The sequence below is a fragment of the Macrobrachium nipponense genome, chromosome 17, assembly GCF_015104395.2.
Source record: "Macrobrachium nipponense isolate FS-2020 chromosome 17, ASM1510439v2, whole genome shotgun sequence".
Classification (NCBI taxonomy): domain Eukaryota; kingdom Metazoa; phylum Arthropoda; class Malacostraca; order Decapoda; family Palaemonidae; genus Macrobrachium; species Macrobrachium nipponense.
In genome coordinates this window covers 27,972,115-27,988,260 of record NC_087210.1, presented here as the reverse complement: position 1 = coordinate 27,988,260, position 16,146 = coordinate 27,972,115, and the positions used below count along the sequence as shown (strand labels likewise).

Sequence of the window (16,146 nt, the reverse complement as noted above, 5' to 3'; positions counted from 1 at the left end):
AATATAATAATATGAGAATACATACATTATTGGATACATTGAAGTAATGTATAACTTTTTGAAGATTTATGGAAAAGATGCACATTTGCTTTTTCATCTTTGTTTATCTTAATTTTCATCACTATGCCAACTACATAGCAGCGTCATCTTGAACTCTTACGGTTGTACCTCAATTTTTTGCTCGTAACAAAGCAAAAAATTTTGTACTTCCATCCCATGAAAAAACAAACAAATTGCAGTGTTGCAAAAATGAATGTATACACAAGTTTTGTCTTTTAAAATCAGTTTATGCAACAATTGTATATATAATTTGTTATAAAAACTTGATTCAATGATATAGATTAAAATTTTATTGTTTGGGTATGACTGAACAACCTATTCTCTTCATCATGTGAAAGGCTGTTACAAAGACTTCATATGGACATGCGTAGTGCCTGTATCATATTTATGTACAATAACTAAAAAAAATACCATGTAATACATTTTTCACACATTTTAAATATAAAAGCATGAAAACTTATAACAAAAAGCTGAAGCTTCAGTAACAAAATGAGTTATAATTAGCTCCGAAATGAATAAAGTATAGCCACGTGAAGTCTTTGTAAATGCATTTTTCGGAACAGCGGCGGACAAGAACGAACATGAAAAAACATCCTTTGTACATAAATATGACACCTTTGTATCATATTTATGTACAAAAATAAAAATACATATAGAGTTTGTTGCAGGTATCATATGGGCAACTCTTACTTGTCTTACATAAAAGGTGCTGCTACTTTGTCTTAAATTTTTTTTTATTTTACATGCTATAATTGTAACTTTTTGCATTGCAATGAGTAGGTAATTTATCTAGATGCATTATAGTTCAAAAAGTAAGACTATGCAAATAGTTTATCAGTAAATTTTTCTTTGGGGGGTTGGGGAAGTGCAAAATTTTCTGGTATCTTAAATTCTACTCATTATTCACCTACATAAAAGTTTTTTAGGGAATTTTTTAAAACCATTGGATGGGAAAATGATTCAGCTGAAAAATAAAACAAAATTGTGCCATTGACTTTGAAAATTGTTGAAGTTATGCATATTTGAACATAGAAAGATATAAACATTGCATATATGAACATAAAAAGTTATAAACTGCATATTTGAACATAGAAAAGTATACATTTGTACGCTTACCGCCAGAGTCACTGCTACTTCCCACAGGCATAATTGTTCATATGGGTTATAAGCAAAAAGGTTAAATAATGTATGCTTAGTGCAAAAATGTGTACAAGTTACCTGCCTGATTTTTACATACTATTTCAGAATGGTGTCTGTTTTTTTTGTTAGCCATCTGATTACATGTAACTCATAACCATTTCTTTCTACTTATCAGGAATACTCCTGAGAAAACTTACACCCAGAGCTCGATGGAGACACCAAACTTTGGAGATAAATCTGAATCTGCATATTTAGCAAGGCAATTTGTTGAAAAGCTGAAAGAGAACAAGTCAACTACAATTGTATTCAAGCCCATAGCCAAAGGTCCCTCTTCTGTTCCAGAAATACCAGTAGTTCCTCATCTTACAGTGATGCAGAAACCCCTCCAACGGATTGCTCCAAAACCACCAGAGAGTACCTTGTCTGGAATGAATAACAAAACTGAAAAGGAGTCTTCTGTCAAAGAAGGGAAGACTGACAAAAAAACAGGGAAACCAGTTTTTGTTAAAGTGCCACAGAAAATTCTGCCCAAGCCACCTAAACCAAGTGAGAAAATTGCACCCAAGCCATTTGAGAGGATTGCAACCAAACCAGTTGAGAAGGCTATCCCCAAACCAGTTGAGAAGGTTGTAGTTAAACCAGTTGAGAAGGTTGTAACAAAACCATTCGAGAAAATGGTAAGCAAACCAGTTGAGAAAGTAGTAAAACCATCTCCTAAAACTCTTCCCAAGCCTACTGACAAAACTACAAAAGGAGCAGAGAAGACTCTCTCTAAACCAAATGACAAATTTTTAGGGAAATATGTTGATAAAAATGTCAGTAAAGGATCATCATCTGTTAAAGCTCCTGTTAGGTTATCCCAACGTTGCATTGACAAGAATGCTCAGAGGAGCACTCCAACTGGTAATGGGACAAAAAATTATGTTTACCGTAATGGTACTACAAATGGCTCTTCAAAAGGTGAGGTAAGGTATACTATGTTTGTTACGCTTTCAATGGAAACTACCCAACCCCTACACCATTTCATGTGTCGATGCTAAGAGAGCAGCTATCTAAGCTTGATTACCATTAATAAGAATTAGTTTGCTCTTATAAAATACCAGTGGTCTTTCTAGCTGATATGTAGGATAAAAACTCCTAAGTATTAGAACAGTATATCAAAACTCCCTTTTTTAAAAAACACGTTTTTGTATATATAGTATATATTCTTTTATAATCAAACTTAATGGAATTTCAATATTATTAGAAACATAATGCAATATGGGATATTAAAACTGGACACCAAATAAGATATTCCTATTATTTAAGATATAAGATCATCAGTAAATCTAAAGGGGAGAGACTGTCTTAATCTCCCATCCATATAGGTTGTGATTAGAAATGTATGTTCATAAAATTGTAAATATGTATTTGTAACATTACAGCCCTTTGAGGTCATGATGATATCAGTTGAATTAAAAATTCCACCTCTGAGATTCCAACTCTCATTTATAGCAGATTTAGAACAAATTGTATTCATTGATGTTTTGACCGGCAGTACTATAATATTATCTGATGAACGTTGGATGATGATTGAACTTTTGATCTTCCCTAAAGTAGGGTACCTTCAAAGGTAATTTTACAAAGGTGATTTTTTTTTATAGGGTATGTCAAATACAACAGCAAATGGAACTAAGACAGGGCCTAATGGCAAAAGGATGTACAGGAAGAAAAAGGCCAGACAGTCAGAACCTTCTTTTGACATATCATCTTTATTGCCTTTGGACACAGGTAAGATCAAGATGTTTTATTAGAATTTTCAGATTTTTTTTTTTTTTTTTTTTTTTATGACCTTGAGCTTTTTGTCACCCAAAAGGCTGCCCCCAGAGCTTTTGGTTTGGGCTTCTCAGAGCAACTACTTAGTGCCAACCCATAGCTTGGCCATCAGTAATGGCTTCAAATGAAATAAGCAATGCTTTTTTTTCTTTTCTTTTCATTATTAGCCGCTCCTTCTTTTCACTCATTGTCTTACCAGGGTTGCCCTTTAGATAACTGACTGTGCAACCATAAATATACTTCTGATCACTTTTAGAATATGAAAAATGATGATGATGGATTTACAAAATAAAAAAATAAAAACTTAGAAAATGCAGCTTCTGTAAAAAGAAGCAAATTACTAAAAATGTAGACCAGTCTGTCAAACTTCAGATGCCAAGCCACAAACTGCATACTTCTAACATAAAAAAAGAATGAAAGAAATAAAGCACCACCCAGCTGAAAGTAAAGTAGAGTGCCAACATGGGAGAAACATTTTATTCAATTGTGTTCCTTCGTTATGACTGACTTATGAAGTTTACCTAGTGACGCAAAGAAAATGTATGTAAAATTTGGTGAAGGTTAACAACAAACAAGAAAGAGAGGGGGAGAAATATGTGTGTACATACTTTATGCACATTAAAAATGTATTGTGGACTATAAAAAAAAACAGTAAGTATGGGTAATCACTTTTAAATGAAATTACAGTAATTTTAATTCCATTTAAAAGTTAGCATAATACTTAGGGAGTACCATTAGCATTTTTAAGACCGTGTCAGACTGACTTGAACCTGGGTATTACTGTAGTGCATTTTTATGAGAAGATAAATTTTTAAAATACAATTATATATTCCATGGTTGTATAAATTTCCTCCAGAATTGACTGAATGCTTTTAACATTTTTGTTATAAATAACTTTTCAGAGTTGGGATTTAATGAAAAGACTCAACTTGCTCATGGTGTTTTACTGAGATTACTGAGAGTTACAAGCCAGCTTCCAATGATTGAGTTTACCCATGCCTTGGATACATTAGAGATGTTGGCAGATGCTTTTAAGCTTGAACAAAGAGTAAACCTTACAGTTTCACAGGATGAAGATGAAAAAGGTATGGTATTTATCTTTTTTTAGAATTAGTTTTACTGAATTTAATTCATTTGAAATATTTTTATTTTTGGCCTTATTTATTTTGTTAATGAGGAAAGATATTCTCAAGTTATTTTGTAAATGTACATAGCAAAGAAACTAATGGTTCAGTTGTGTTTATCAACTTTATTAAAAGTAGTTCAATAGCAATCTCTGTGTGCATTTACAATAGCAGTTATATTTTGATTGAATTTGGCATGTTTTGTATCTTGTTGCCATTAATTTATTCTTAAAGTTATGGGTAGTGTGTTTTGTATATTGTGGTGCCTTTAATTTGAAGAGTTATGGGTATTGTACATAATATCAGTCATATGTTAGCTTTCAGTTGATGGATGGCTACAGTTTTACAGGGTTTGGTTAGTATGGTTAGTGGTTACTATGTTTCGGAGTTATCGTTTCATAGTGCGTAATTGTTTGAAATATCTTTATTGCCTGTCTTGTAAGTATGAATGTAAGTTGGCTTCACAAATTCATGGAATTATTTGTTTTTTATTTGTTCATATGCAAACAAACCTTCAGTCTTAACAATAGGATAATTTCTAGCGCCTAGCTGGATCCGGTTAAAAAACATATGAAAGCAAGGAATCTTGTGATATCTGGCAACGCATGTGTAGATCGGGTGAAGAGTGGTCAAGGACCACGCACCTACGCCACTGTGTCAGTCTCAGTCTTTTCTTTAACCGCCTAGGTGAAAGTTGTGGTTAACCCCTCTCGGCCTTTACCCGGTTCATTGCCCGTTTTGTTTGTGTTTAGTGTGTGTGTGTGGCTGATATTATGGCTTCTTCTGCTCCTTCTCGGTCTCGTCAACGTGTGTGCCCTGGAATTCCAGGTTTTCCGTGTTCTCGTTTTTTGGCTCCAGTGGCGACCGATCCCCACATCATGTGTAGCAGGTGCTGTTCCAATTTTTGTACTATAACGAATCCTTGCACGGAATGCCGGGCGTGGCCTAAAGAGCAGTGGAAGTCGTTTTATAGCAAGAGAGAGCATTGGAGGGTTTCGACTCTTCCTTCATGGGAAGGTTTTTCGCCTCTTCCGATACTCTGTCTCCAGCAGTATTCACCCCCCATAGCAGCGTTGTCCCTGTGTCTCCTTCCTTTTCTTCCATTGATTCGTCGCTGGAAGTATTGAGAGGCCCCCAGGCTGATTTTTGTAATGTTGCCCCTTCTTCTTCAGGAGTTAATTTGATTCTCGGGAAGGGGGAGGCTTTTTCATCATTCTCATTTATTCCCGAGTCGGAGGCGTCCAAGATGGTGGCGATTTGGAAGACGCTTGGGCTAGGGGGTCCCCCATCCTTGAAGGGGTTGCTAGCCCACTTTATGGAGGCTCACTACCCCCCTCCTCATGCTGGCCACTCCTCCCGACCTCGTCTTTGTGGGTAGCCTAGGTCAGCCATCTTGTATTGCTCCACCAGTGACTGTTGCCGCTTCTTCGAGTCGGAGGGAAGCTGTGGTGTCAGCCCCGTTGATGACGTCACGGGATCAGTCCTTGTGTATTCCTCTGCCAGTGGTGTCTGCTTCCCCTTCAGACCGAGGGGAAGCCGTGACGTCATCACCACTTGTTACGTCACTTCCATCAGTGACTGTTACCGCACTTCCATTGATGACGTCACACCCAGTCATCTCCTCAGCAGTGACGTCATCTCTACCGCCCAGTTCGCTGCATCTCCCTTCCATGCCATCGGAGCCTTCTCTTGCAGATTAGCATGAGGTTATATGCTAGGCAGTGCATAAGAGGTTGGACTGTTTGGGATGATAAGTTGGCTGCCTTGTCGGCTGGGAGGACTGGAAGGAAACGTGTTGCATTGTCCCTGCCTCCTGCGAAGAGATCGCATTAGAAACCAGTGCTGTCTTCCTCTCCCTCTTCCCCTCTACGCCGACGTGGCGGCGTATCAAGTGTTGGAAGGCTAAGGATTTTGCTTTTTCTTCGCCTACAAGGGAGGAACAACGTGGATGTGTTCTCGAGAGTGTTGGTGTTTCGGAGTGTGTTAGTGTATCATCCCTTGTGCAATCTGCATTGGCTGTGTCGTCCTCTGCATTGAATCGCGAGAGTGTTGCACATCGCGAGCGTGTTGCGACCTCCCCTGTCTGTGTACATGATGCAAGTGCTCCTACTTCCCCTGGGCCTATTTGTCGCTGTAAGGATCTCAAGGCGCCTGTCAAGAGGTCGAAGGTGGTGAGCGTGGAGTTGGTACAGCAGGAGAGTTTGCCTGCCCCTTTCCCTGGTGCTTCCAAGAGTTTGACTCTGGGGGATTCTCCTTTGTGATTTATAGCGACTTGAGAAGCACTATACTATAAGCCATTCACTTACAATAAAAGAATAATGTTGTACAACAGATTAATAAATGTAAAGTGTTCATTATATCAGAGAGATAAACATGCGCAAGTAATTCTGACTGGTCTCCGAATAGGCCTTAATCACTGCCACCTCGGTGGCCATGAGTTCGATTCTCGGGCATTCCATTGAGGTGTGGGAGATGTGCATTTCTGGTGATAGAAGTTCACTGTCGACGTATTTCGGAAGTCATGTAAAGCCATTGGTCCCATTGCTGAATAACCGCTGGTTCCATGCAACGTAAAAACACCATGCAAACAAACAAACAAACACAACAATGAGCAGCCCACATGGCCTGGCTCCCAAGTGTTCAGAGTGCAAGGTGATAACAATGGTCAGAAATGTTGTGTGTGTCTCCAAAGTATGACCAACAGCGAATGTCAACATGAAAATAAATGACTGAAAGAAATTTAGTCAGAATCTTCTGCATTTTCAGTTGTTCCAATTTTAATGTTTATGAAGAGATATAATTTAGCTGATAAAATAAGGATATAAGTAAATGATGAAAATATAAAAATCCTATGAGAGCTGAAAGTCAGCTCAGTGATCTGTTTAAACTACTTATGATAATAATAATAATTTGTAATTAGCATCTGTTTTCTAGCTTCATCAAATTATGAAGATAGGAAGATGGGACTGAAATATATATGCAAAGTAATTCATATTTAAATTTCTGCAATGAAATTGTAATTTTATAACAAGAGGAACTTTACCTTATGCAGTCTGCAGTTACAGAAGTAAAATTAATGTTTCCTATGCAAAAATGCTGTAAATGTAATCCTGTAATTTGATTCAACATTAGTCAACATTGCTTTCAAAAGGAGACCAACCCATTCAAAAGGAGACCCAACCCAATTTTAAAAATGTAACGAACAGGGCTACTGTAAATTTTAAGTCTATAATTTTGTATCAGGTATCAGTGATTTTTTATTATGTAAACAATATCTAATCTTGCAAATGCATTTTATATTTCAGAAGAGGAGCTGAACATGGACCATGAATATTATGAAGAATATTACAACTTTGAGGATGAAATCACATCCCTAGGCGAGGAACACCGAATAGCACTCGCACAGGTGGATGGAGCACTTGATGATTCTTATACTGATTCTTCCAATTTCTCAAAATCACCCACTTTTTACCCCTCACAAAAACGACAGATGACTTTTTCAGAGGATCACTCTATAGAGTTGCTTCATAAAATGAAAATGCAAAAGCTGGCTGCGTAGTTTCTTGGTAATATCATGCCCATTTTGCAGATGGTCCTAACTGCAGCTCTCTCTCTTGTTCTTTTAAAGGTAAGATGCCCTATTAAAGTTGTTGGGTTGTTGGAGGTGAAGTGAGAGACTTAAATTTATCCTTAAGTTCATCAGTTCATCTCATGATATTGGTAGTTTTCATGAGCATTATACCAATTTTTTTACTTTATGTTGCAGCTAAGTTGTATTTAATGCAGTTTTTTATGCAAGTTCTTAGGTTTTATACACTCATATTTATTAAATGTAGGCAAAAATTGGGCAATACATAGTATTTGAAGTACTGACAAATTTTCCTTTGTAATCTGTAATAATTTTAGTATTTTAGTATCATAGTATGATTTTAAGGTTATGTCACAGTAGAATACTTGTATAACTGTGTTATTTTAATGTTTTCCACTAATTGTAACCTATAGCACAATTGTCTGATAAGGCAAGAATATTTATTAGTAATTATTGTCATGTAAGAGAGTTAACTTTAGATATTGGTATTTTTGTGACTTCCTGATATTCAGGAATTCAGGGTATATTAAATTTCCCCCTTGTAGACAGGATTTTGTTTTCTCCAAATCTTGAAGCCATTGTGATATCAGAGTGTCCTATTCTTTTTCTCTGTTCTTTGTGACTATATGTGTATCTTGTCTTAAAATTTATCTTTATCTAGGATAATTTTCATATTTATAATCAGATGGTTACTTTTTTTGTTTAAATAAATCACTGAGTTAACAGTCAACTTGAATAGTGCTGGCCTGAAAGGGTTGTTCTTGATAAATATATGTGGATCTTGTTTAATACATTACAACTCTTTCTAGATTTGATGGTTTGATAAATTATGAATGTAGATGGTTCTGAAACTGTAGTTTCTGGAAAGGATTTGTCTAAAAGTTTAGTATTCGTATTTTTTATATATTCAGTTAATTGAAAAGCTTGTCAAGTCTCAAGAGATCTTGTTTTGCTCTTAAATTGGAAAGGATTCAATGACTTCAAAATCTTCATAGTATGGTGTACACACCAGTTGAGTATGATTTTTAGTAAAATTAGTAATACAATATTCATTTATCAAATGGCTGTATAAACATTTTTTCTATTTTTATATCAGTGGATATAGTATAGTAGCCAGATAATCTATATATGAACAGGAAAATACAAATCATACAGTTGCAAGGTCTGTATCGTTATATTTATGAATTTATTTCTTGGGAACACTGAACCACACTACTAGATTCCTTGGTGACACCTGAAGGATTTGTTCTTAAATGAGATTGCAGCAAAGTAGGGTCAAGAAATTTGCCAGCTAGTTATAGTATAGTAAAAGATTGGAAGTAATGTAACTTTATATTAGGGATATTGCCATGGAACACTTGGTGCCTTGTGCACTGTTTCCATACAAAGTACAACTAAAAGTGGTAATATTGCATTAAAAAAAGGGGGGGGTGTACTTCAAAGTTAAAATTATTGGTAATTTGGCATATCCACCCAACTGCTTCTTTGAAAATCCTTAACTCAAGGTTTTATGAGACCTGTATTTCAGAAACAAATTTTTATTAGTTAAAGGCCTTGCAATTTGTTATTACACATTTAGTTGCACCATTTGTGTTTGAGGTCTTTATATATGTTTTATTGTGAATTAGGCACGGTTTTTTTACTTAAATTTTTCATTTTTAGTGAAGAGTTCTTGTTGTTTTATGTTTGACAGGCCATTTACAAAAGTGTAGAATTTGAATTCATCTCTTCAACTCAAAGAGTCTATCAATTTCATTTAAGTAAAAACTTTCTCACTGTATTCTCATTTTTGTTAGATTGCTAGTATCTTGGTGTATTATTTTGGTGTTTCTAGTCATTAGTTTTCAGAATTTTTTTTAGTGAATACAGAACAACATTTGTCTTGCAAATTCTGTATTTAGTGAACATGCGTTGTCAGGAAGTTTTTGTCCATCTTAGTAAGTTTTATTTCAAAAGACTTTTATTCTTTAGAAAGGAAATATTGCATTCTTGTCAAGAGTAATTATGATCCCATAGACAAGTACCTGAGACTGAATCCACTTGACCTAACTGTAACGATTAAATTTGCTCTTCAGGACGAGCCAGGAATGGAGCAGATGTTAACTTTGAATTTGATGTTTATTGTAGCATCCCTTTTATTTAAAAAAAAGAAGAAAATGTGTTCTTATTTACATTACTTGAAAAAATACTAATGGCAAATGTGTCTGTATGAAATTGCAGTTTTTTTTCCAATTATATAGAGGTTATTGTAGTTGAGAAGAAAACTTTGATATTTGCCTTAAATTTTCTGCTTGGGCATGCTTTTGGTAAAGATGGAAAAATTAAAAGGAAAATGTGTGCTGCTCTCAGGTATATAATTGGTTTTTCATTGTTAAAGACAATTTTACACTAGATTTTTTAGGGAGAAATGTGTTTTGCATTTAATTTTTAACTGTTTTTAATGCATTCAGTACTTAACTCCTCAAGATTCCCCCAAAACTCACCTTTGGGAAAGCGTACTTAACTGGATACGGTCATAGCAATATTTTTCATGGTTTACTGCTGGGTAAATGACATTATTTTGGAGCTGAATACTTGTGTTTTTTTCTTAATATGTGCGACAAAGGTAAACAGCAAGATTATAAAGTAAAAATGATGAGTTGATGATACAGATGCCAATAGTCCCTGAATCACAAGTTTTTTTTTTTTTTTTTTTTTTTTTTTTTATTGATTCTATCGGATTTCCAGCTGGTGCTAGTATATATCCTAATATTAAGACCTTAGGGTTGTTAGTTATGAAAAATACAAATTGAAAAAAAAATGTTCATTTTGTGTAGGTAATGTAACTTGCATGTAGTCGTCAGTGTCTCAACAGTTGACATTTACAAGGCAGCAATGGCATCTTTAGAATGTCAGGGTTAAAGATTTTAAATTTTGTCACCACAAACAGTTGTCATTTTCAGTAAGTAGTGTAGTGGCCCTTCAAGTTATTAACCTGAAAAATCTCTTGTACAACAAATAAATTGGTAAATAAACCAAAGCAATAAATAATATGACCAGATAAAAAGTTAACCATTCTAGTCAGTTATTATTTAACATTTATGGTACCTGTTGCAGTTAATGAATTACAAACTTATGGAGTAATTAATTGGATAACAGATTAAAAAAGAACAAACCCATTATTGGACTAGGACATCCTCAAACCGAGAGAGATCACATTGAAATCATTTATCCTTCGTCACATGTTTACACTCATTTGACCCATGAATATTGGATGAATAGCCCACATGACCCAGTCCCTGTATGAAAGAATGTAATTCAAAATTGACAAATTATTTTTTGGTTGATATTCAAACTTCACTTTCTGCAGGCTGATTTCCAATCAGAGCTGTCTTGGGTTTATAGTCATTTGGCTCCAAAAAGAAAGGAAGAAAAGTAGTGTCCATTTTTGGAAACTTACTTTTTTGTTGAACTGATTATGTAATTTTTAAAGAGCAGAAAATTTTAATATTAAATTTAAGTCTTATTAGGGACACACCCTTACAACCAGCCCTATGATAGTGATGATAACTGCAATAATGATGATATAAATAATTATCAAGGATTCGGTTTTTCATCAGTTTACAAAGTATGTTTTTATGAGGAATGTATTAAACTTTTTCCCAGGTTGACAGTTCACCTAGTAATTTAGTACGAATGACCTCAAGTTGCACTGAACTATTGTTAGAAAGTTGTGCACAAAGAAATAAATTGTATTTTATGGCTATGAAGATATTTTGGTATCTACTAGCCAGTTTGAAAATATTTTGGCAAATGTTGGTCATTCCCTACTTTTTGTGGTATTAATATTATAGCAGCATTTTCCACCTTAGTATCATGAAAAGTACCTGCCATTTTGACATTGATATTACCATGAATTTAGGCCTAAGAAATCCCTTCATTATTCTTTTAAAATGTATTCCACATTTCGTGCTCAAACGAAAATCTTGCACTCATATACTATGTACCAAAGACTTTGGAGCTACTACTATTCATTTATACCTGTCATTGTTATTCTTAGTTGTTTTATTCATTGCTCATGATATCACTTGGCTTTCTTAAGTAGTTATTTTAAGTATTGTTCATAAGCTCAAGTTGAGATGCTTATTCTATTGAGATGTATCATTTCATTTTGTTATCCAAATTATTATTATTAATTACCTAATTTTAATAATTTCACCCTCTATATTTATATATAACCCTTTCACTGCTACTAGCCATATTTTGAGTGAATTTTGTGATTAATCAGTAATTTGACTGATCAGATTGTGAACTTCATAATAATTGGGAAGGAAATTATTAGTGCTATATTGTAATGATTAAAATTTATAAGACTGTTTTGCCTATGAATTGTTCTCTTGTCTTGGATTACTTTTTATGCATTGTTCACTCAAGATGAAAGTCATGTAGGAGCAGTTCTCTGAAAGCTGTGGGAGGGTTAATTACACCACTGAATTGAATAGCTTTAATTGTGGTCAGTTTTGACCTCTTGTTTGTCTGGTTTGTTATTATCTTTAGTTTTAAAGTTCTGTTAAAAGCCAATTTGCAGGATGAGTATGAAAAATTTCCACAAAACCAGTACCACTGCCATATAATAATTATTTTTATTATAATAAAGAAAAATCACTGCCAAGGGAGGAGGTACATGCACACTGTCTTGTAATTTTAGCTTGATGCCTGCATAGTTTTTTTTTTTATAATTAAGGGAATAAAATTCTTATTCTTGTTAGGGGCTACTAAATTTTTGTTCCAATTGCAATGTCAGTCCATATTAAAACGTTTTTATGATAAACTTTCTTTTTCTGAGAGCAGGTAAACAAATGAACAGCTTTCATTTTATGAGTCTCTCTCTCTCTCTCTCTCTCTCTCTCCTCTCATCTCTCTCTTCTTCCTTCTCTCTCTCTCTCTCTCTCTCTCTCTCTCTCTCTCTCTCTCTCTCTCTCTCTCTCTCTCTCTCACATATATTGAATCCTGTTTGTAGTGTAGTGCTAAAGTTTTACTCGGCAAAATTGATGTAACTCTTTAGGTATGACTATAAAGGTATACTGTATCTATCAATAAGGGTATACAGATTCATTTTCTTTTTAGTGATACATAGTACTTGAAGTATTATAATGTTGTTTGTTTCATTTGTTGGTGGTGCTAATATCAGGAAGATTGCTGGATTTATAATTTTCATTACCTCGACATTAAGTCTTCATCAAGTTTCCAAGAAAATTTTTTTTTGTGTGTGAAAATTTACTTACATTGAAAGACAGTGTATGCAAAGTAAATTGTATATGGTAAAAAAGTTTTAATTGAATGATTTTCAAACTGTGAATGATTTCCAAATAGTGTGATTAAGATCAAATTTGAGATACCACTTACAATATAAGGTGTGAAATGTTTCCTGCAGAAGCCTCATATTTAACCTAACCAGTGTTTTAATGATGGAGTGACACCAACAATCCTTGAAAATTCATTGGAGATGATGTAGTCTTCTATGTTCCTTTACTTGGTCCATTTTCATGAGATTTTCCTTATGTCTCATTTGCCATTAATTCTCAAAGAAAATATACTGAATCTTAGATTAGAATTTATGCCACAGCAATTTTATGAATAATGAGATAATTATCAAAATGATTGGTTCTGTTTTTATTGGTTAACTTTTTTCTATGAGTTTTACTTAATTTAGGAAGGGTCATTTTGTAATTTGCAGGTTTACATATGGATTTTTAAGATATTGTGCACCTTCGTATATTGGATTTTGTTGTAAATTTCAGGGTAAATTCTGAAATAACTTGAACTTTGTTGTTTTCAGTGACTGAAAGGACAGTATTAGATGGTTTACCAAAAAAGCCCATGTAATAACAATTTATGTTGTTATCCAGTCCTTTATTATTTATTAACACAGTAAATTTATAGTTTTATTTAGAGATTTTACACCAAATTTGGAGAATTCTGTGTAAACTTAATATTGGCCTATAAATATGAATGTTAATGTATTTTGTAGTCATATGGCTTCCATTGTTTTAAAAAGATTAATACTATGATTAATGCACTGCTATGCTGTATTGTATGCAAAGAGTATGTTGAATCTTGAATGATCATCATATACTACCAGTGAGTGTGGACTGTGTTTTTTTTAGCTGACTGGATCTTCAGTACCTATCAAGTAAGGTTTACTATCCTTACAATGAAGCTGAAGGTAAAGGAAAGAATGAAAATTTGTACAAACAAAAAAATATCTATTTCAGTGTTTTGACCTTGTGAGGCCTTCCTCTTTGTAGGTTGATTTTCTCTGATGGTTTGATACAGATCAGGCATGATTCTTGTGGTCTCAGTGAGTATATATAACCAAGACCCAGACATCTACCTCAACTTAGTAAGGGGGTTGACTTTCTTTGTGCTAAACCTTTGTGATTATCTGCCAAATATTCTTTATGAGGCTCATAGACTGATCACTGGCCACTCATTATATAATATAATCCTACAGCAGGTACCTCATCTTGAAAAACTGGCTCTGGAAAGATCAAAAGATTCAGGAATAAGGTTGCACAACAACTCAGAAATAGGTCAGCCTTGTTCCCTTTTATGTACAGGCAGCACATCTAGCTTTCGTAATCCCTTCCATGATAAAGACACCAGACACTCAACCATCAGTGAATGTATTGCAAGCGCCTTATTACAAGTAACTGTAAAAACGGTCTAATGGACCAAACTTCATCCAGCTATTCAACTTCTCGGTCACTCATAGTGAAATCAGTACTTCTCAGCCACTGACTGCTGCTTCAAATTTGCTCCTTATGGGTCTATAGCTGTTGACCCCAGTTCAATTATCATGTTGGCTGTCCTTACTTAGACCTCCCTGAGGACTTTGAGATTTGTTTCTTTAGAATCAAGTTATTCTCCCACTCAATTTGTATAATGTTAAAAGCCCAATAGGAAAACTTCCCTGTAAGGATAGGTGTCTCTGTGTGAGCTTGTTTGTAGGTATACATACATCAAGGAAAGCTTTCCTCAGGGAAGTATGCCACCCATTTCCTCACTGCCTTGTGGCTGACATTGGTTAACTGTATAATTTGATGTTCAACCCTCTTGAAAGCAATAATCTGAATAATTCAGTTTTCTCTTTTTGTAGACATGTTCTTTCCACATAATGAAATCACAAGTTCAAGTGCCACAGAGTTGCAGAACAGCATAAGTTTCCTCACTTTATTTAGTAACATACAACCAATTTGTTCATGTCTCACTGATGAAATTTAGATGTCCACAAAAATTGGATACTACAGTATATTTTCTAACATGTTTACCATACTGCATTGAAGAGTAAACCTTTTTGATGAGTACTGCAGATGATTAAGGTTTTTCATGGAAAGAAGACAATGTTTGTCTTTAAATGCTTTTTCTGTTCTTCATAGTTGCTAATTGATGAAGCACATAGAATACTTAATGTAGTACACTGGTACAGTTAACAAGAAGTTAATGGTGTATTTGCCACTGTAGGATGGGCATTAATTTTTTCAAGGTATACTTAATCTGTCTATTATCCTTCTGAAGGCTTCTGACTATTTTTCCTTTTTATTGTACAATACTTTCTTTCTGTTTAATGTAGTGTTGTTAATAGTGTAAATATATTTTTATATAGACAGTACAGGTTATAGTTATATTTTTGTAATGCATTGCATACTTTGCCAATTTGAATAAAAAGGGAACCCTGTATTAAAGAAGGACATTATGTACTGTATTACTTTGTGCAAGCAAGAAGAAAACCAAATAAGGTATGTAAGGAAAAGACTTGTTTTAAGCTGATGGCTTTCCACAGGAATGGTAATAATTGTTAATTGTATGCATACGGGGTGGTTTGAAGTCTTTTTTTACAGTACTAGCTAGAAGCTTTGATATGTATTCAGGTAGTTATTATTGTAGTTATTACATCAGGAAATTATTCAAGTATGCAATAAGACTAAGATATTTGCTGTGAGGTATATATTTCTTTTTACTCTTGCAGTTATGACACGAGCTACATTTAGGATAAAACTCATAAATACATAATTGATAATATTTGGGTATTTGGCCAACTAAGGAGAACTTTCTATTGTTGCTATCGGTGGATGGCTAAGTAATAAAGGTTTCATCATTCCTGTTCATGAATTAATTCTGCTTAGCTTCTGGGTTTATAGTTAGTTTTCCATATTGGATAATTTGGAATCTGTCAGAATACTAACTATGGCATTTTTCCAAAATAAAAGGATTAGCCTTATGTAAAGGTAATGCTTTATTGCAGGTATGAAGTTAGAATCAGTAGTTCTTAAATCAATTCTTACTTTCTCTTAGTTAATACATATTTATCAACATCCACAGTTGTTACTGTTAATTAAAAGTGGTTAAAGTCAAACCCTTGCCATTTTGAAAGCAAGT

General features: G+C 34.3%; 1 protein-coding gene across 1 annotated transcript in view; it reads left to right on the top strand.

Annotated features, from left to right (window-relative positions):
- Positions 1–12,626, top strand: part of LOC135196149 (mucin-2-like) — a 123,898-nt gene extending 111,272 nt beyond the window's left edge. Inside the window, exons 4-7 of the mRNA XM_064222703.1 lie at positions 1,376–2,165; positions 2,844–2,970; positions 3,918–4,100; positions 7,445–12,626. Of these exons, the coding sequence (XP_064078773.1) occupies positions 1,376–2,165; positions 2,844–2,970; positions 3,918–4,100; positions 7,445–7,698 (1,354 nt within the window). The 3' untranslated portion in view covers positions 7,699–12,626. The remainder of the gene's footprint in view (positions 1–1,375; positions 2,166–2,843; positions 2,971–3,917; positions 4,101–7,444) is intronic.
- Positions 12,627–16,146: the final 3,520 nt, after the last annotated feature.